We start from the raw sequence: 22,077 nt of genomic DNA, 5'->3' as shown, positions 1-22,077 counted from the left end.
CCTTGAAGTTGCGCACTAGCATCGGTACACATTCAGCTGCGCGGGCGCTCAATCACCGTCAATATGTTGAAATAAAGGTGTCAAATAGGTGCCATGCTTAAACTACAAAACCCACAATTCTTATGAGTAGATAGATAGATAGACAGACAGACAGACAGACAGATAGATAGATACATAGATAGACAGACAGATAGATAGATAGACAGACAGACACAGGGACAGACAGACAGATAAATCGCCAGATAGATAGATAGATAGATAGATAGATAGACAGACATAGGCACAGACAGACAGACAGAGAGACAGATAGACAGACAGACAGACAGACAGGCAGATAGATAGATAGATAGATAGATAGATAGATAGATAGATCACCGTCAATATGTTGAAATAAAGGTGTCAAATAGGTGCCATGCTTAAACTACAAAACCCACAATTCTTAAGAGTAGATAGATAGACAGACACAGGCACAGACAGACAGACAGAGAGACAGATAGATAGATACTTTATTGATCCCAAAGGAAATGTTGCAGCCAGTATCAGTCACACAACATCGGACAGTGATAATAATAAGGGTGAAACAATATAAAAAGATGAATAAATACAAAAAAATCTACAGGCATATATGCAAATAGAAATATACAAAAATCTGCAATAAGAACTATAACCGGAGATGAAAAAGGCAGTGCAATAACAGCATATAATGACAATACTGAATGAAATATGTGCATATATTGGTACGGAAATAAAGTGTCCAGGTGTGGAGTGTCCAGATGTGCAAGACGTGCAATATGGGGTACAGAAAATGCAGTATGTACAGTAGGGTGTCCATATGTGCAGATGGATAAAATAAACCTATGATTTAGCATGAGATTCAGACTCATCCTCATCTCTCCTCTTCCCTTCTTCTTCTGGCCTCACTGGGAAGAGTTGAAGAGCCTGATGGCTGTCGGTTGAGCAGTTCTGTGACAGCAACCCGCCACTAAACATGCTCCTTTTGTCCGTGATGATGGTGCAGTGGGTGGCCAACATCCTCCATAATGACGCTGAACCGTGTGCTTGTACTGGGTCGGTATGTCCAACAGGTCAAAACAAGCTCAAACTAAGTGCGCTGTGCCCTGATTGATGTTCTTGCTTTGTGCTTCTTTCGTTTTGACATGTTACACTGAAGATAAACACCAATAAACAGCAATAATCATCGCCGAATGCCTTAGTCACAATTTAAAAAATAAAAGTAATTTTTATAAACGCGCGCGCGCACACACACACACACACACACAAAGATAGTAAAAATATATACCATATAAAGTCCACTGCGGTCGTACGTCAGTCTGTAGTCCTCGTTATGCCCATATTAGGAATTCCGGGTCTGAGCTCCATTTGCTCTATGACCAGAATGAATAGGGTTTTAGAAAAATCGCCTCTAGCGCCCCCTGTGTTCAATACAAATGTTCAGAACCCGATTCGTTCTGTCCTTGTGAACATTCTTCTCCTGAATATCACTCGATCCTCTGAGTTACGAGATTGTTAAAGAGCTGAAATATGAATATTGCTCCATGTGAGCTAAAGCTACTGCGCCTCAATTTGATGTCACTAAGCTACACGAAGCTAAAGCGGGCTGTGCCGCTGCTCTGACGAGCTGAGCTACCTTATCGAAATGTTATACTGTAGCGCATATTTACAGAAATACCTGTGAATAAAACCTCTGGGTGGGATACTTTGATAGGCTAAAACTCCTTATACTACCCGTGTTAAAACTACGAGGCTGAATTTAGCTTCTTGTTTAAATGTTCCCATTCCACCTTTAATAGTGCATCAGCTGTGACTGGCCATCACAAACATCAGCAAACTAGACAAAATACTGACCTGTCGGTTCTGAGAACGTTAAGTTAATGTCGCTCAGCTGTTAAGCGGGAATAGAGAAACCTCCTCATATCAGGCCTTTCAACCCTCCATGAAGCTGAACTCAGCTTCTTTTTCTCCGGCTGCTTGTTCGAATTTCCCGTTCCACCTTAAATGGCGCAGCTGTTCAGAATGTGACCGCGGCACCATTTAAGGTGGAGCGGGAGAAGACGAACAAAAAGCTGGCGAATGTCCTGAGAAAAATGTTCCCAGCATTAAAATAATAATGAGGACATTCTGAGAGCCTAAATCAGTTTATCAGGGTGAGCAGTGATCATTAAGCCGAGTCGGTACCGGATCAGCCCGAGTTCAGGTTCGTTTGTAGAGCTTTTCAAATCCAGCTAAAAGAAGAGATCTATCGGGTTTCACTGAGCATCAGGTGAAGAACAGAGAGCTGCAGGGAAACCTGCTGATTCTGTTCAGACTCCTTTTCATTTGCCCTCAGGCTGAACATGGAAATGTACGCTGCCTAAACCCGCTTAAGGAGGCCGCCAGTCTAATGACGGGAATTCAGAGCGCAGTAGCTTCAGCTCACATGGAGCAATATTCATATTTCAGCTCTTTAACGACCTCGTAACTCAGAGGATCCAGTGATGTTCGGGAGAGGAATGTTCACAGGACAGAACGAATCGGGTTCTGAACATTTGTATTGAACACAGGGGGCGCTAGAGGCGATTTTTCGAAAACCCTATTCATTCTGGCCATAGAGAAATGGAGCTCAGACCCGGAATTCCTAATATGGGCATAAGAGCGTGACGCCGACTACAGAATGACGACACGACTACAGTGGTCTATAGGCGATATATAGTACAGTCTGGTTTCCATAGTTACCGAGCAGCGCTTATGACGTCACAGAGAGACCGGGCTTCCCTATGAATAGCTGAAATTTCCAGCCTCGCGCTCAATTCGGTAAGTTGAGCGTGTAGCGATCGGATGTCCCGATAGTTACCTGCAGTTCTTCATGTAGAACAGCGTGGAGCTTCTCTCGGACACAACCGGATAAAAGGTGAGGACAGTTTTAACATCATTTACACCCCCGAAAAGAATGAGAAATAGAAGATAATTCGGAAATGAAGAGCTAAATCAGGACATTGAACCACGACAAAGAAAAAAACAACCAGAATAGAGCATTATAATAGAGATACGAAGCATAATATAGCATTATAATAGAGAAAATAACCATAATAGAGCATTATAATACAGATAGGAACCAGAATAGAGAAAAAAATAATCATAATAGAGATAAAAAAGAATTAACTAATACTAAATTTAAGGTGGAACTGGTATTAACATAGCACTCAATTTAAGATGGCACAGAATTTAAGGTGGAATTTCAATTCACGTAGTATTAAATTTAAGGTGGAGCCGTTATTAACATATCACTAAATTTAAGGCGGAACAGAATTTAAGGTGGAACTTCAATTGACATTGCATTAAATTTAAGATGGCACAGAATTTAAGGTGGAATTTCAATTAACATAGCATTAAATTTAAGGTGGAACCAGTATTAACATGGCACTAAATTTAAGGTGGCACAGAATTTAAGGTGGAATTTCAGTTCACATAGCATTAAATTTGAGGTGGAACCGCTATCAACATATTACTAAATTTAAGGCGGAACTGAAATTGACATAACATTAAATTTAAGGTGGAACTGCTATTAACATAGCACTAAATTTAAGGTGGAATAGAATTTTAGGTGGAACTTCAATTAACATAGCACTAAATTTAAGATGGCACAGAATTTAAGGTGGAACTTCAATTAACATATCATTAAATTTAAGGTGGAACTGCTATTAATAGTCACTATATTTAAGTTGGAACCGAACTTAAGGTGGAATTATCATTCCATAGCATTACATTTAAGGTGGAACTGCTGTTAACATATCACTAAATTTCAGTTGGAACAGAACTAAAGGTGGAATTATCATTACCTAGCATTAAATTTAAGGTGGAACTTCAATCAACATAGCTCTAAATTTAAGGTGGCACAGAATTTAAGGTGGAACTCTTTTTAAGGTGGCACCAAATTTAAGGTGGAGCAGAATTTAAGGTGGCACTCCATTTAAGGTAGCACGAAAATTAATTTGGCACACAATTTAAGGTGGAACTTAAATTAACCTAGCACTAACATTAAGGTGGAACAGAATTTAAGGTGGAACTTCATTCACAGTAGCAACTAGCAAAGAATTTACTTCCACCACGGATACTGCAGCTTCTGCTTAGGAATATTTTGGCAACATTTTAACAGCTATCAAAAGTCTTCAACCATCTTACCGTTTTAACGTAATTAACTGGCTTTTTCAAGCCAACTTAAAGTTCGTTCACGAACTTTCCCTTTTCTAGTTATTGTTGTTATTGTTACTGGGCCTATTATTATTATCAGGTATGATCTCTTTGATGCTGAACTTGTATGTAGTTCCTTAAATAACCTTGTTTTGTGTTTTAAGATTTCAGGACAGACATGGCAAAAGAAGCGTTTCATAGCGCAACAGCAGGTTCGGAGCCTGATGACGTGACTTTGTCTATGGACGTCACCAGATTCCTGCAGAGCCTGACTGATCGGTATGTACTCAACACTGACTGGTGCAGCCAGGATTTAATATTCACCATCATGTTTACAAATATATATATATATATATATATATATATATATATATATATATAGGTTATATATAAAACCTTGTATCTCCAGAATGGTAACTTTACAGCAGAAGGAAAAAACCTACTTTACTTTTAATGTAAGTCAATGGAACCAGAATTTTGTACAAGTAATTTTGGGCCGTTTCTTTTTGTCCATTCATCATGAAATTTACACGCAATATAAAGAAGAAAAGGCATTTTCAAAATATGTCAAAAACTGGAAAATGACAAAAATGGAGATACAAGGTTTTCTTCCAACTATGTATATATAGTTAATGTTAAAAATAGGTATATTTGATATATGTATGCTTATATATACAATTGTATATATAAGCATACATATATCAAATATATCTATTTTTAACATTACCTTCCATCAGAAATAAAACACTCCTGAGCAAAAATAATGGCAATACATTAAGCTTTTAATGTTAAACAAATAGATGCAGTAAGTTAGTAATAATTTTCCCTTTGATTTCTTTAAATGTTGTAGTTTAGTGTGTGAACCTGCAGACAGTCTTTTACAGAAAGAAGAGTCAGTATTGATCCACTCAGCACTGATGGCTTCAAACAGCTGAAAAACAGAGCAGAGCTAGTTTGTGTTTAATGTAAAACCAAATATTTTAAATCTGGACTCTGACCAGCCAGAACACCATTATATTTTGCGCTTGGCCCATTGTTTTTGCCCTGGAGCGTATATGGCAGCTATAATGGCTGAGCTTTCATTATGGCTGTGTTGTTAGCAGGTTAGCTTTCAAATGATTAATATTGAGGTAACCGTGCTTAATCCTGATTGGTTAATCCTGATTCTGTAGCAGCTGGTCGCAAATAAAATGTGATTAAATGTGGTAACAGACACGACGCTTCTCTAAGAAAGGGGTGGTTCAATATGCAGGACTTGTTAATGATGAATTTGTTGACCTTGGTGATCGTCATTTTAGCACAACGGTCACTGTCTCTGTTACATTAGCACTAAAATGGCTTTTCTGCATTTTTTTAATCTTCCAGGCAGTTACAGGTGATGCACAGTGGAATGTGTCAAAAGGTGAGTTATTCATGTTCATTTCATTTATATATTTATTTCAATGTCATTCATGTGAAATCAAAGCATGAACCCTGTAAAACAGTACTAGTGATGACTAAAGTGCTGACATTATGATCTTTGTTTGCAGTTCACAAGGGACGAGATCACTTTGATGAGCAGGAACATCATCAAGATTGTGACTACACTATCACGGCAGGTTATCATTCCAAAGATAAAAGAGGAAAACCATTCCCATTCTTTGGAACTGGTTGCCAAATGTCTGGTGAATGGCGTCGTGAAGACCGTCTATGACGCTCTTATTGAACAGCCTGAGCTCCTGCTGAGGGACTTTTCCACAAAGCAGACCATTTCACTTCCTGGGACCCCCACGTCTTCAGAGTCATCTGAGGGTAAAGTTAAGAATTTACATCTTCAAAGACCAACGCTGAAGATTATGTATGAACCACAGCGACCCAAGAGCAGAGGGAAGGTTTCCATGGCCACTTTAGTGGACACCATGATGACTTCCCTGGATTTACAGGGCTCAGGTCATTTCATCTCCCTTGAAGAGTTAACTGCTGCAACCAATAGAGTGGACGACCTGGCAGCCACTCAGGAGTTCACTGAAATGGTGCAGCTCATAGTGAAGGGCAGACTGACTTCCTCTGACGCTGTTCTTGATGCGAGACGACGACTGAACCCCACTGATCTAGTGCAGAACTTAACGTCTGAATTTGTTGGCGAATTTGCAGAAGAGTCTGTAAAGCGTCTGCTCATGTCCTGCATTGTGCCACAACCAGCTTCCGCCTCCACTGAGGGTATACCAAGTCTGGTGATGCCCTCCAATGTCAGTCTTGAGAGCTTTGAGATTTCAAGACGCCCATCTGAGGTGTTTTCTGACACCATAGATTTGTTCACCAAAGTGATCGTGAACAACATAATGGACAATGTGTCGGCTCTGTCTGATCATGCTGTGGTGTCGAATGCTAAGAAAACAGCTGAAATTGACTCGCACAGCCCTGAACAGCTCAATCCAGGTTCTCCAGTCATTTCTGCGGCTGCTCTCCATCACTGCATACGTGCAGTATTACTGAAAGTCCAGGAGACGTCGTCCACTGGTGCCCGTGGATCTTCTGACGTTATTGATGATGACCAGATCCAGAAGGTTACAGACGATGTCAAGGCACTTCTGTCTGTTTTCACTGCTGTCACAGTAGATGATGGAGAACGTGCTATCAAAGAGCTTCACCACTCCATCATCGGCGTTGCATATACAGAGCTTCTTCGGAGAATTAGTCCCAAAAGTGAGATCATTGAAGCTGTAAAGGCCCGGACTCAGCTGTTGACAGGATCTCTGGCGATCTCCATCGTCAGGGCAATTAAAAGCACAGGCGCTAAAGACCTGTACCAGCCTCCATTGGTTCAGTCTGGTTCCTCTCCCTCTGTTAAAGAGGAACCATTCGTCCACAGCCAGACTACCAATGAGGCACAGGTAGCAAGCCAAGTCTCAAGCCGTGGCTTGGACACAAAGGGTCACGCCAGCCTGACAACTCTGCTGGCTAATCGTGTTCTGGCGCTGTCGGCAGCGCCTTCTTCGGCCCTGACGAAAGAAGAACTGATCGAGAGAATTCTCCGAGAGTTCTTTGCATCCTCTAGCGCTGCAAAGCTAGAGGAGGTTCTAACGTTCGATAAGCACCTTCAAAGGTTTGTGGAAGAAGGTTCCCTGCGCAAGGCCCTGGACCCCCGAGACTCTGCGTTCGACGAGGCCCTGGTGACTGCTTTACGTGAGCATCTTGATTCAGAAGCTCCGACTGCAGCGCCTAAATCAGAGGGAACGAAGGACGTAACCGTGAAGAAGCACAAGAGCTCATTCTTCCGACTAAAGATGCCAAAAATCTGCATCTTCAAAAAGGTAAGGAATTGTTTTGAAGCAGGTGGATCCAACAGTGCAGCTTCAACAAAGAAGAAGCCGTCCATTTTCACCAGTATGCTCTGCTGCTGTAGGAAATGAGCTGCATCATCCTTCTGCTCGATACCCCAGTTAGGCTGAAATTAAATCACCTATCACAGTTATCCTGACGACACCCAGCTTTACCAAACGACTGTGGTCATAGCAAATCCGGAGTCGACCAGAGGAGGATGGGTTCCCCTTCTGAGTCTTGGTTCCTCTCAAGGTTTCTCCCTCTCGCTCTTAGGGAGTTTTTCCTTGCCACTGTGGCCCTCGGCTTGCTCATTTGGGGTTCGGACCCGGATTTTCTCTTCATTTTCTCGAAAGCTGCTTTGTGACGCTCGTAAAAAGTGCTCTAGAAATACATCTTGAATCGAATTAAATCTATCAGTATTTCCTCCAGCTAAATAAAGACGGAAGGAACTTTATTTGGCAGTGAGGAGGAAAGACTGAAGGTCTGTGAGCACTTCAGAGCTCCAAAGACTAAAGACCGAGTCAGAATCCTGGGTGTACTGACGGATCCAAATTAAAGCTTTAATCCAGCTGGAAACTTTTGGCCCGAAACTGAATTTTGGCTAAAAACCTTCTAAAACCCCAAATGAAACATAAAAGGCCTTTTGGCTGCACTAATCCAGCTCGCCTGTCGCTCGAAGCGGAAATTGTATTATTTTTATTTATTTTATTTTATCATTTTATTATTTTTATTTATTTCCCCCCAATTTTATTGCACTGCTTGTCATTTTGCTTTTAATAATGTGAAGCACTTTGAACTGACCATTTTAAAATAAACCTGTAAAAAAATAAATTTGCCTCCAGAAATGATTTGGGTCAATCAATCAATCAATCAATCAATCAGTCAATCAGTCTGTCTCTGTCCCTGTTTATCTATCTATTTGTCCCTGTGTTTGTCTGTCTGTCTGTGTGTCTGTCTGTCTATTTGTCTATCTATATAGACCTACTTTGTATATCTGTCCATCTGTCTTTGTTGTAACACAGCATTAATAAATCTGCACTGAAATCTGTAAAATATATGTGTCAATGATGTATCAGATGTGGCCTACAGGCAGACACGCCCCCTCACAGTCATAAACAGTGACAAAATGAACAATCGATAAATGATTAAACAGAATCAAGAAAACAGGAAAAGTGAGAAGATGAACAATAAAAAGAATCCAGTGAACAATAAATAGTAGCAATATAAGGAGACATTTTAATTAATTCATTGATTAATTATGACTCCAATGTCCTATTACCATTTTTGTAAGAAGACTTGCTTCATTAACTCATTTTAGGTGAAAATACTCCAGTGTCTCTCTTGGTAAACCAGTCTTTTAGTAGAATGTCATTAATTAGTGACGCTGATGTCTATTAAAATTATCATCAGCACAAAACACTGAAGGCGAACAGTTTCCATCAGGTAGAACTGAGTGGCTCTGAAATCACTTTTTACAAACAAGCAAAGTTTCAGTTTAAAATTTATTTGCAGCTTAGTTTAAATAAAAATTAGTTTAAATTCAAACGTTTACACAAAGTTAGGTTAGTTCATCATTTATGTTGAATAGACCCAAAATTTTACGCTGCTGCACTGATGTTGAACTGTGTGCTGCACTGGGTCGGTATGACCAACAGGTCAAAACAAGCTCAAAACAAAGTGACCGCTGTGCCCTGATTGGTGTTCTTACTTTGCGCTTCTTTCGTTTTGACATGTTACGTTTTTATTCACACATAAACCAAAAGGAACGACAGATTTCTCATAATGTAGTGGAGTAAAAAGTGAGATATCTGACTGTGAAATGTAGTGGAGTGAAAGTAAAAAGTCGCCCAAAATGTAAAAACTTCAGTAAAGCACAGATACAGGAAAAAACTACTTAAGTACAGAAACGAATTACATTTACTTAGTTACTGTCCACCACTGGTTATTAGTGAAGGTGTTTAGCTGGTATTAAAAGATTTCTGTTTATCATGTTGGAGGCCTGGGGTTGAAGCCCTTGGTCCCGACAGTTACATCATCATACACCAGCTAGTGAAATACGTTAGACCATTGCTTTGGGGGCCGCAGTCCCGGCAGAGACAGGAGATCATTTGCAACCCAGTTCTTGTGGTACCACCAGGTTCTGTTGCTCTAACCCATCTTTCAGTTCATCTGTATCAGGTATTGAGTGTTTCGAATGGTGGTTCAGGTATTTTGGGAGCTGCTGGCCCCAATAAATATTGTGTGTACTGTACAGTGTACAGTTTGGGTCAAGATCGTGAACAGTCCCAACCAGTGAGTCAAACAAGCAGCCATGAACAAGCACAGTTATTAGATTAAGAGACCCTTATTAGTCCCACAACGGGCAAATCTGACCTCCACATTTTGACCCATCCGTGCAGTGAAGCACCACATACACACTAGTGAACACACACACTAGGGGGCAGTGATCCAAACTTATCCAAAGCGGTGGGCAGCCCTATCCACAGCGCCCAGGGAGCAGTTGGGGGTTAGGTGCCTTGCTCAAGGGCACCAAGGGCTCAAGGGCACTGTCAGCTCAGGGGATCGAACCAGCAACCTTCCGGTCACAAGACTAGTTCCCTAACCTCCAGCCCATGACTGCCTCCATACCTTACAGCAGTGCACTGGTATTATTAGCTGTATGCACTGCATATCAGAGTACTGTTGTTGCCTCCTATTTTCAACATTTCTTCCATATTCTTTCCATGCAGTAATGAGTTAAAAGGCAAGCATGGGCACAGAAGACGAATGTATAGTTATGAAAATATTTTTTTATTTATTTCCTAACTTTAATGAAAATATACAAATCACTCAGGACACCACTTTCACAGGAAGGCAGGAAGTTCCACAAACACACATTATTGCATTAGCTGATGGGGGAACACAAACAAATCCACACGACACGGCCCGCTGGAAAGGAAAACACTGAAAAAAAAATGCAAAAAGCAAAAGAGCAAATAAAAAAAACAGTTACAAGATGCATAATTCACAACTGAATTAGCAAATAGAAACATTTTGTGAACTTATTGCCAAAAACATCAGTCGTTTCCATTTTATTTGCGTCATCAAAAGATAAACTGTGATAAAATATACTCTGGGCAGTTTGGGCGTCACGCTAATGTAAATCAGCATACAAATTCATTTCTCAAAAAGCTTGAATATTGTTTTTTTTAAGTTAAAATTAGTCTAAATTCATGATAATCCATACGTTCCTCCTCTGACCGACAGATGTGCGTCCAACGCTGAGGAGTACTGCTGTTTGACTTACAGCTTGCTAAGCAACATACATGCATCAACACGTTAAACATGTAACCCACTCCTACAGGATATTAAAAACATTACCATACAAACCCCAGAAGGGTCAAGTATATAATTTGTATCTCTTATAAAGAGAAGCCTATTCTTCAAAAATAAGCAGACGTCTAATTGATCTCTTAAAATAATCTTGAAATTACACATTTTTGAAAAGATACATGATGATCTTGGTTTCCCTCTCATTAGGCTTCAACATAAACCTCCACCAGATGGAGCTCCAGCCTCACATCTCCACATCTCTGCATTGGGAGCAAACCACTAACTGAGGCTGAAGTTGGCTTCTTATTCCAATTCTGCATTGTAACTTAACTGCTGTAACATTTAAGGTAGAGCAGGAATTTTGAATAAGAGCTCCAGCTTCGTAACCACTAATTCATAAAACACAAACAAAATTATTTTATAACACTGTACAAAACACACAAGCTCAAAGCAAAACAAATGACAAACAACAAAAAAAAAGAATGAGAAAAAAAGTTCTAAAATGAATTTGTGAACTGAAACGTTTGGGCTAAAGATACAACTTAATTTCAAGGGCAGCATTAAATATGAAACTTCCTTTTATTTGTAACAAGCAAACAATTTGGAAAAAAATAAATACTGAATTTTGTCGCCTTGCGGCAACGTAGGCTTTGGTTAGGCTCTTATTAAGGTGCTTAATGTACCCATCAAAACGACCAGCACTTTCCTCTTTCAAAGCTTGCTTGTGCTTATCTGGGGAATATTCCCTAAACTCTGAATCTCTGATGACCACAGCACACAATTTACACATGAGTAAACCTAAGTGTAAACACACACACACACACACACACACACACACACACACACACACACACACACACAAAAACGAGAAGAAAAAAAAAAGGTCAAGAGAAAAATGGTCAAGTCAAAACACGCTTATAGAGATATAAACCAAAAAGTCAAGCACCTCGTGGTTCAATTTTAAGATAAGAAACTAAACTCTGCCTCACTTTAAAGTCCAAACACAAAAACACAAACTCAGTGAAATGTTTGCATCGACAGCTACGGAGCAAAACGCCTCGTAGTAAAGTGTACACTGCAATCTGCTCAGCTCTCATTAAGAAGTTCCACTGCCATGATCACCGACAGAGGAGGGGAAAAAACACTCCACTTTTAACTAAGCAACAGTTACCACAGCAACGCTAGAGCCAATCAGCTCGTCCCTCTGGGTAGAGAGAACTGGAACACACTCTGTCTATCAAGCACAGCAGAAAAAAAAACAAAAAAAACACCTGAGCTGGTCGAGCTCAGAAGAGAAAAAACATGAACAATGAACAAAGAACAAATCAAACAAGCAATAAATAAAACACATAAGAAATATTAAAAAACACGACATAACAAAAAATCATCGTTTACATTGATGAGGCCATACAAACAAAAACAAACTATAAAATGTTACTGAAGACCTCAATCTGCATAGTGACCACAGTTCCAAAGGTCCCAAAGCACTCCAGCTTCTACTCTGAGTCTCTTTCAACGTTTCTTGTGTTCAAGTACTGCAAAAAATACGAAGTGAAACACACCAATCCCACCCGGACACACAGCGAGTCAAGAGCGCATCAGTGGTGCGACTTTGTGCGTAGTCCTCAAGTTGTGATCCGCTGCTCTAGGCTACCGTCTCGGTTCTTCCTCTGGTTCTGAGCCTCCTGCACTTGAACCAGAGCTTCACTCCACTGGGGCATTGCTGGCTTTGGCCCCCGCCCGGCCAATCTGCAGCCAGGGGAGCTTAGCACAGTTCTTAAAAAGCTGTTCAATGGCAATGTGGCGCACGTGGAGCTGAGATGCTAAAGAGTCCTTCTCCTGTACAGCCACCGAAAGCTCCTCGAAGACTTCTGTGAAGAAGAAACATGAAGAAATGGAGATACAGGCACGTCAGCACTCAAAGTAGGATAGAGCAAATTTTATCTTTGGAACTTGTGACTGTCCTGGCGGTCAGGTGGTAAACGTACAGGACAAACAAAAATGTGAATGCGGTGCTATTTACACACATGAAAAATAATGGACATTCAAAGAAAATTCTGGTGCCACCTGAGACAACAGCAGAAAGGTAATCACCGTGGAATTATTTAGTTCACTGAGTTCAACAACTACACAAATACACCAATCAGGCATAACATTATGTTTCTACGCTCATTGTCCATTTTATCAGCTCCACTTACTATATAGGTGCACTTTGTAGTTCTACAGTTACAGACTGTAGTCCATCTGTTTCTCTGATACTTTGTTAGCCCCCTTTTACCCTGTTCTTCAGTGGTCAGGACCTCCAAGGACCCTCACAGAGCAGGTACTATTTGGGTGGTGGATCATTCTCAGCACTGCAGTAACACTGACGTGGTGGTGGTGTGTTAGTGTGTGTTGCACTGGTCTGAGTGGATCAGACACAGCAGTGCTGCTGGAGTTTTTAAAACACATTAGTGTCACTGAGAATAGTCCACCAACCAAAAATATCCAGCCAACAGCGTCCTGTGACCACTGATGAAGGACTAGAGTACGATTAGCTCATACTGTACAGCAAGAGATGAACTATCGTCTCTGGCTTTACATCTACAGGGTGGACCGACAACACAGGAGTGTCTAATAGAGTGGACAGTGAGTGGACACAGTGTTTAAAAACTCCAGTACCACTGCTGTGTCTGATCCACTCAGACCAGCGCAACACACACTAACACACCACCACCACGTCAGTGTTACTGCAGTGCTGAGAATGATCCACCACCCAAATAGTACCTGCTCTGTGAGGGTCCTTGGAGGTCCTGACCACTGAAGAACAGGGTAAAAGGGGGCTAACAAAGTATCAGAGAAACAGATGGACCACAGTCTGTAACTGTAGAACTACAAAGTGCACCTATATAGTAAATGGAGCTGATAAAATGGACAATGAGCATAGAAACAAGGAGGTGGTCAGAATGTTATACCTGATCGGTTTATTCTTAAACCCACTTACGCAGTTTTCAAAAGATTCTGACGTTCACCGGTGTTTTCTTATGTGGGATTTGTTCTTAGGTAAAAACAGAATCTACACACACTCGAAGAGCACAAAGGTGAGACTTTGGACCTTTCTCAAGAACAAATTTAAGAAAAAACTTAGGAAGACGCTGGTGAATGAGGCCCAATGTGCCGTTTTCTAAGTATTTCTGACTCGTTTGGTAAAAACGTTGCTTACCATATCAAAGTCAAAGGGCAATGAGTATAAACATTCAAATCTTTTAATGCCACAGATTTGTTATAAATAAAGGCCCATTATTAGCACACTGGGCTTTGACCTAAACAACTGCCATTTGGAATGTAATTTGTAGACAGTGCTAAGGTCACACAACATGGAAATCAACTAAATCAATTTCAGATAGGAAAAAAAAATTTGCAAACGATGATTTGCATATATTTTCTTTTTTGCCAACTGTTCAAAAACTGTTGAAGAAAGAAATCTTAATATGCGCAAATGAAACCAACTTCACTGCTAACAAACAAATGAAGTGTTCAGAGGAGAGAAGGGATTCTCAAAATTGAAACCTCAAAACAGCTCATTTTACTTTAAAACATATTTTTAGAGACCAAAAAAATGAATCTGACTCTTAGCAGAGATCTGCTGCCCAACTCTAGTCCGATGGGGCTCAAAACAATTTCAGGGTTCAGGCCATTTTTTCCACCCTGCCTGGGCCAGGCTCAGGTTTATTTTCTAATGAGTGATTATTTTATGTTTTATGCTTATGTCATGCGTTTTCTCTCTTGCGCTCTAGTAACATTACACTCACCCAAAGTGGGTTAAGCATTACTGCAAATGGCAGCAGTTGTAAGAGGATCTTTAGCATAGCAGGGCTAACAGCTTATCAGAGAGGAGTGAATGCTGTTGTCTGCTGGGTACAACTGTCCATTTTATCAGCTCCACTTACTGTATAGGTGCACTTTGTAGTTCTACAGTTACAGACTGTAGTCCATCTGTTTCTCTGCATACTTTGTTAGCCCCCTTTTACCCTGTTCTTCAGTGGTCAGGACCCCCATGGACCCTCACAGAGCAGGTACTATTTGGGTGGTGGATCATTCTCAGCACTGCAGTAACACTGATGTGGTGGTGGTGTGTTAGTGTGTGTTGCGCTGGTCTGAGTGGATCAGACACAACAGTGCTGCTGGAGTTTTTAAACACTGTGTCCACTCACTGTCCACTCTATTAGACACTCCTACCTTGTCGGTCCACCTTGTAGATGTAAAGTTAGACACAATAGCTCATCTGCTGCTGCACAGTTTGTGTCGGTCATCCTCTAGTCCTTCATCAGTGGTCACAGGACGCTGTTGGCTGGATGTTTTTGGTTGGTGGACTATTCTCAGTCCAGCAGTGACACTGAGGTGTTTAAAAACTCCAGCAGCATTGCTGTGTCTGATCCACTCAGACCAGCGCAACACACACTAACACACCACCATCACGTCAGTGTTACTGCAATGCTGAGAATGATCCAGTACCTGCTCTGTGAGGGTCCTTGGGGGTCCTGACCACTGAAGAACAGGGTAAAAGGGGGCTAACAAAGTATGCAGAGAAACAGATGGACTACAGTCTGTAACTGTAGAACTACAAGGTGCACCTATATAGTAAGTGGAGCTGATAAAATGGACAAGAAACAAGGAGTTTAATCCATCATGACCAACTCCAGAGTTTAGTAATGAAGCAAAGTACTGTAAAACCGTGTCTGTGGTGATCCCCCAATTTAGAAGAGGAGGTTTGGGTCAGATTCAGGTTTCAAAGCAGTGCCAGTATCACTGCAAACATCTCCCAGGGTGTTATAGCATCAAGATCAAAAGACAAGCAAGAAGTAATATGGATCCTTTCAAGAGGACTTTCAGCAGAAAATCACCATTAACAGAATACTTTAGGACTGAATGTGTTGGGTGGTCTGTGATGAATACTGAACCTTACTTTGAATCTGCAGCAGCAGTTGTGAGTTCAGCTGATGGAGCTCTTCCATGCTCATCTTCAACACTGCAAGAAAAAAAAAGCATAAACATGAACATAAGCACAGACGTAACAAATAACTGCCTTTACCGATGCTTCTATCACATTCACACAAACGCAAGATAAAACTTTTCCAGTAGAAAAGCATGCGGGAAAATGGCATGACTCAGATTTGGGCCTTGAGACGAATTCTTTTCACCATCACCAGGTTTGAAAGGCATGTGAGACCTTGGTGATGAGACTGAGCACAGCTTTTAATCACAAATGAAAGGAATGAGGAGGAGGACACAGAAAATAAGTTAAGCATGGAAGGAAAGATGGCTAGGGACTGAAAAAAAAGAGACAGAAATGTGGCTAAGGGGAATGAATGTCCTTCACATCACAATGATGTTCTGTAAGCTTTATTGAGGATACAGATGGAGAGATATCAAACTACTGATAAGAGGTTTAGAATGTCAATCACAACTTCTTTGTCTCCTTTGATCATAACACTCTTTCTCTATCTTTCTCAGCATTCAAGACGTTTAGGCTACGTTCACATTACCAAGTTGAAGTGGCACAAATCTGATTTTTTGCCCTACTGTGACTCAGATCAGACGTTTTCGGGGCTGTGTGGACACAAATCTGATCTTTTCAAATCTGACCTGAGCCACTTTTGCTACCTTCACATTACAAGCCTTGTTGCTCAAATCCGATTTTTTGCTCAAGTCCGATCTCTCTGACACGATGGTTCACACTCGTTTAGGTGATTCAAATCTGTCATTAATGTGCCGAACCGGCGTCCTGAAATGACCCTCATGCACACATCCTACTCAGTAACGTCACGTGAATGAATCACTGCATCATCAGCACGAACTAACGAGCAGAACGAGCTTTCGCTGAAAAGATAATTAACTCTGATCAGCTCTCAGCTTCAACTCAGTTCCAAGGGGTAGTGGCTGAAATCTTCCCTCTGAAATGGGACCCTCCAATAAAAAGAGCATCACCTCATTAACAGCTACCAGCGCTGCTCTGTAGGCGACCCTGCCAGTCTGCAGTGACAGCAGAGGAGGGTAAAGTTCAGCTCCTCACTGCTGGGCTTTAGTTACATTTAGGGCATCATATGGCTTCAAAGAGGGGGCAATTATTTATTATCACCCACCCCTAATTCTTCAGTGATATGAAGCTGAAGTCAGATATTCACCAGCTTCTTGTTTGAATTTTCCCGTTCCACCTTAAACGGAGCAGCAGTTACATTCTGGTGCTTCAGGCGTCAGAACTGCTGGACTATTTAAGGTGGAACGGGGACATTAGCATGCTATTAGAGATTTCTATGCTTGTTATGAAGAAAACGACCATAATACACTGAAACAACATTAAACTAAGATAATGATGGTTATCACAATTTTTTTACAGGGAAAATTCTCATATTTGTGGGTTTCTTTGGTCTCTTGTTCTCCATCTTGCCGGTTTTTCTTCTTTCCCTCATATCACTCTGTTTGGAGTCTCTGAAAAACCTCCGTTTGGAGGGCCATGTAGCCCCAACACTTCACCCTACCCCTCTATCTCAATAAGAATCAGGACACCCTACCCCTAGACGTAATATCTGATCACTAGTACTCACATTCCTCTCGGCTGTGTCCAGTGTGTCGCCTCGGTCTGGCCCCCTCTCTCTGTTCTCTTCCTCCCTGCTGCTGCAGTGTGTGGTTCTGTTCACTCCTCCACAGTTCTTGCCCGGAGCCCTGCAGGAGGCCCAAATCCTCTACCTCGCCTGCGGACACCTCCTCCGTCCAGCGCGGGGCGTAACGGGGCACCTGCGCATCTGACTGGGCCACCAGCTTTCCATCACCCTGCTGGCTGTAGCACAGGAGCTGGTGCTTAGAGCCCCATCGGCCAGACGCGTCCAGGGATCCAGAGTCTCTGTTCTGGGCGTACTGCACAAGGCGGCTGATCCGCTGGCTCAGGGCCCGCTTCACTCCCTCGTAAGCGCTGCGAGAGGCCTTGGTGCGGGACAGCTTCTGATTGGCGATGAGGTGATACTTTTCAAAGCAGTCTCTGTGCCCTCGCAAAGACGTGGAGTGCAGCAGAGTGGCAGTGGAAACACCTGCAACACAATAATTTGACAAAATATATGCAGGTTTCAACATTTATAGCAGGGTATAAAATGTATGGGAGCACTACTGAACACGCTTCTGTTTGGCACTGGTTTCTAATTCAATAAAATGTTTTATTACCAATTATATTAGGAGCATAACAATTAGAGTGATCTTTGAAATAATAACATGAACTTCAGAAGTCAAAGAATGTCCCTCTGTTTAATGACACTGATGACTGAGCACACTCGAGCTGGCATGGACTCAACAAGTTTGTGAAAAGCCTCTGAAGAGCATGGTCACAATCAATATCGCGAATTTGCTTTAATTTGAATAGTGACCTAGATACTGTACAAAATCTTGAATATTTCCCTTTTTTCTGTTCTTATTTAGTTTGAGTCTATTTTTTTTTAAGCTCAGTGTGCTTTGAGGAGAACAGTAACTCACAATAAAGTTACATCAGCTAACAGACTAGCTCACTGACTAGCGTAATGCTGAGTGGGGTGGGGAGTTGGAGGTCAAGTCAAGGATGGCTGTAGCATCACCTGGGATCAAACTCACAATCTACTAACCAGTCCAACGCTCAGATTGAGCCACTCAAGACTCAAGGAATAGAAATTGTAACCCTTCTAAAAACACAAATAAACACACAAAGGCTACAGCAGACTTGGCCTTTCTGTAGGCATCTGACAGGGCAGACATAACGACAATTCTGGGACAGCAGCTAAATGCTTTTAACACACACAGAGAGAGAGAGAGAGAGAGAGAGAGAGAGAGAGAGAGAGAGAGAGAGAGAGAGAGAGAGAGAGAGATTTGGAGCAAAACCGAGAGGCAGATTGCACTATTCTGATGGCCAGGCAAAAGCAGCTTAGCTGTCAAAGGATTAGCCTTTCAAGCAGGGAAAAGCCTGGCTGTACACACAGACACACACACACACTCAGACACACACACACACACTCAGACACACCCACCCACACTCAGACCCACTCACCCACCCGCTCAGACACACACACACACACACACACACTCAGGCACACACAGACACTCAGACACACACACACTCAGACACACACACACCCGCTCAGACGCACACCCGCTCAGACTCACACATGCACACACACACTCACACACTCAGACACTCACACAACACACTCAGACCCACACTCAGACCCACTCACACACACACTCAGACACTCACACAACACACTCAGACCCACACTCAGACCCACTCACACACCCGCTCAGACACACACGCACACACTCAGACACACACATACACCCGTTCAGACACACACACACACACACACATACACCCGCTCAGACACACACATACACCCGCTCAGACACACACATACACCCGCTCAGACACCCACCCACTCAGACACACACACACACCCACCCACTCAGACACACACAACGCGGTATATCTCCAGCCATGAACGTGAGTTGTGTTTAAACTTGTTCAGTCAAATTTGAGCGATTTTGTGTAAACATTTAGTTTTAACTGTAAGCCTTCATTAGGGCTGGACGATTAATCGGGAAAGTAATCGAAACAGACATTCGGAACCTCTAACTGACGTAATCTTGCCCATGTCGGTTATTTAGATTTTTTTTTAATTCTGTTAATCCTTTCACGAGTGTGTCGTCACATGACTGTGCCATGTCCAGTCTGTGACATGGAAGCTAAGGCTACATTCACACAGCAAGTAGAAGTGGCCCAAATCTGATTTTCTCACCAAATCTGATTTTTTTGTTTGGCTGTTCAGATTATCTTTTAAATGTGATCTGTATGCGACATCAGTCTGAACAGATCAGCTCCTAAACTGACCCACTAAAGAACAGAGCGTCGCGCTGCTTCACGGCTCATCCAGAGGTAAACAATCACAACCGCCAGCGAACGCCAGTCGCTCCCGGAGGATCAGCTTCATCTTCACCAGCATCACAGGAGCCATAATGAAGCTTCACTGACTGACAGATGGGCTCATCACCCAAAATGTGTTAACGTAAAAGTCGTGTGAATTCCGATCTGGCTGTTGAGACGATTTACATTAAGATATGCAGAGCATATTTACAGTACAGACCTTGTCAGTAAACTATGAGGGCAGAAATACAAACAAACAAACCACCCCCCCGCAAATAATCGTTTATTAATCATAATTGAGGCAAAACATTCAATTAATCGTGATATTGATTTGAGGTCATATCGCCCAGCACTACCCTTCGTCCAGCTCCCCCGTGTGTTCGCAGAGAACTATGTTTATTATGTCACCAACATAACAAACATAATAATAAACATTTAGTCGACTAAGCCGATTACCAATGCACCCCTAGAAGTGAGCTATAACTTAAAAGACTGCGCTGTGCTATTTGAAGTTATAAAGTGATTGTCAGGCCTGTGGACAACATGACAGACAGTCCAGTCTTTGTAGGAGATGACAGGACCCCCTGGTGAAGTTAAACAGCTCAGATGTGCCATTACTTTGGACTGCTGACAGCTCAAAACGAATGCAGGTGAATTGAGAGCTTCTCTCAAATGGTCCTCTCGTGTCCAAGCAGCTCACTTCTGGTGGCACGCACTGGAATGCAAAAGAATGGGGTCCATAGATGGGGCCTTATTTATTATCCGCACCCCTGCATTTTAGCACAGGAAGTCGGACTTCATCCCTGTCCCTCATGGCTAAACGGTCTGCAGTTAGTTCTCATTGTTTTGAAGTATAAGTATCCCAAAATCTGAAAATCAGTGTATAACAATAAGAACTGTCACTATTGAAACATCCTTTTGCAACTTTATGTTTTAATAAAAATATTATGATTTTATTAGTGTACAGCTGTTCAAAGCTGTGTTTGCTGGCTAGTGTTTTTGAGCAGTGCTCAAAATTACTGAAAACGGTCATCGTCGAGACAGTCTCGACCAAAATATTTGGTTTCGGTAGTGTTATTATTGTATGGGTAGTGACAAAATATTATTTAGATACCAAACATAATTAAGGTATATGGGTCATTCAATGAGAAAGGAATTCAGTCAATCATTGGTCAGTTAAAAGTCAGAAATGTGTTTTAACTCTGACTTTGAACCAACTGAGCGCCCGAGTGGCCAGTGCAATTGTTTTTAATCTTTTGTTTTACATTTACATATCTATATACTCGCTGTTGTCGGAAGAAAACCTTGCATCTCCAAAATGGTAACTTTACAGGAGAAGGAAAAAACCTCCTTTACTTTGTAAAGTAAAGTAATTTTTGGTCATTTCTTTCGGTCCATTCATCATGAAATTTACACAAAATGTAAAGGGCAACAGGCATTTTTAAATTACGTCAAAAACTGAAAAACAACAAAAATGGAAATACAAGGGTTTCTTTGTTAGTAAATATGCACTTCTTTTTGTGAGAACGTGTGTGTATGTCTGTGTGTGTTGACTGCAAGATAAAAGAAGTTTAGGAGGAAAGAAAAAAAAATCCTTCAGATTTGTGTGTGAAGTCCCAATAAACACAACATCTGAGAGAATATACAAAACACATTAAAATAAAATCTGATCTTTAATTTATAGCGTATTTCAAACATGCTTTCCAGAGTAAGAGAAGGAGAAAAACACAACATGGAAAATAACACTTTAAATAACACGGACAAGCTGCTTGACTCTTACGCGGCCTTCAGCTTGATCTGCTACTGAAAAGAGGAAGTTAAAGAGTGAAATTGAGCAACAGCCTGAGATTCGGCCAAGCGTGCCGTTCAAGACAGAAGCTTCCCTTTTATACTGACCTAGGACCAGCACCCCCGGTCCAAACACTGAACCTTATTAGAGATTTCACATATGTAATCTCGGATCGGTGTAAGATGTCACGCTCTGACAACATCTCACTACTGAAGATCAGCTCCTGAGAAATACAGCACTTCCTGTTTTTACTGTAGAGAAAATAACACCTGTGAGAAAACTAACCCTGATCTCAAATCTGACAAGACAGTGGAAAAAATACAGACAACAAAGAGAGGCTCTGTGTTTATTTGTGTCAGTCTCTCTTGATTATGAGCCAAAGCATGTTGCTGTGCCCCAATTTACCATTCGAGACACCATCTAAAAAGGCTTTGGGGTCTGCTTGTCCACACATACAGCCTAAAGCTGTAAGAGCGCTGCGTTTTCTCTCGTTTACCTTAAAGCTTAAAGTGTATATATACACACACATGTATATACACTGATCAGGCGTAACATTAAGTCCACCTCCTTG

At 41.6% G+C, this 22,077-nt stretch overlaps 1 protein-coding gene across 2 annotated transcripts in view; it reads right to left on the bottom strand.

Moving 5' to 3' along the window:
- Positions 1-10,797: 10,797 nt before the first annotated feature.
- Positions 10,798-22,077, bottom strand: part of cunh21orf91 (chromosome unknown C21orf91 homolog) — a 30,934-nt gene continuing 19,654 nt past the window's right edge. The window contains exons 3-5 of one of the 2 annotated variants that reach the window (XM_036594311.1): positions 17,388-17,867; positions 15,749-15,811; positions 10,798-12,674 (exon numbers count right to left, since the gene is read on the bottom strand). In XM_036594311.1, coding sequence (XP_036450204.1) covers positions 12,508-12,674; positions 15,749-15,811; positions 17,388-17,867 — 710 coding nt within the window. In that variant the 3' untranslated portion in view covers positions 10,798-12,507. The remainder of the gene's footprint in view (positions 12,675-15,748; positions 15,812-17,387; positions 17,868-22,077) is intronic. The other variant, XM_036594312.1, reaches the window with a different exon arrangement.

The sequence above is a fragment of the Colossoma macropomum genome, unplaced genomic scaffold, assembly GCF_904425465.1.
Source record: "Colossoma macropomum unplaced genomic scaffold, Colossoma_macropomum, whole genome shotgun sequence".
NCBI classification, from domain to species: Eukaryota; Metazoa; Chordata; class Actinopteri; order Characiformes; family Serrasalmidae; genus Colossoma; species Colossoma macropomum.
The sequence above is the reverse complement of the archived record's forward strand: the minus strand, read 5'-3'. Positions and strand labels throughout refer to the sequence as shown.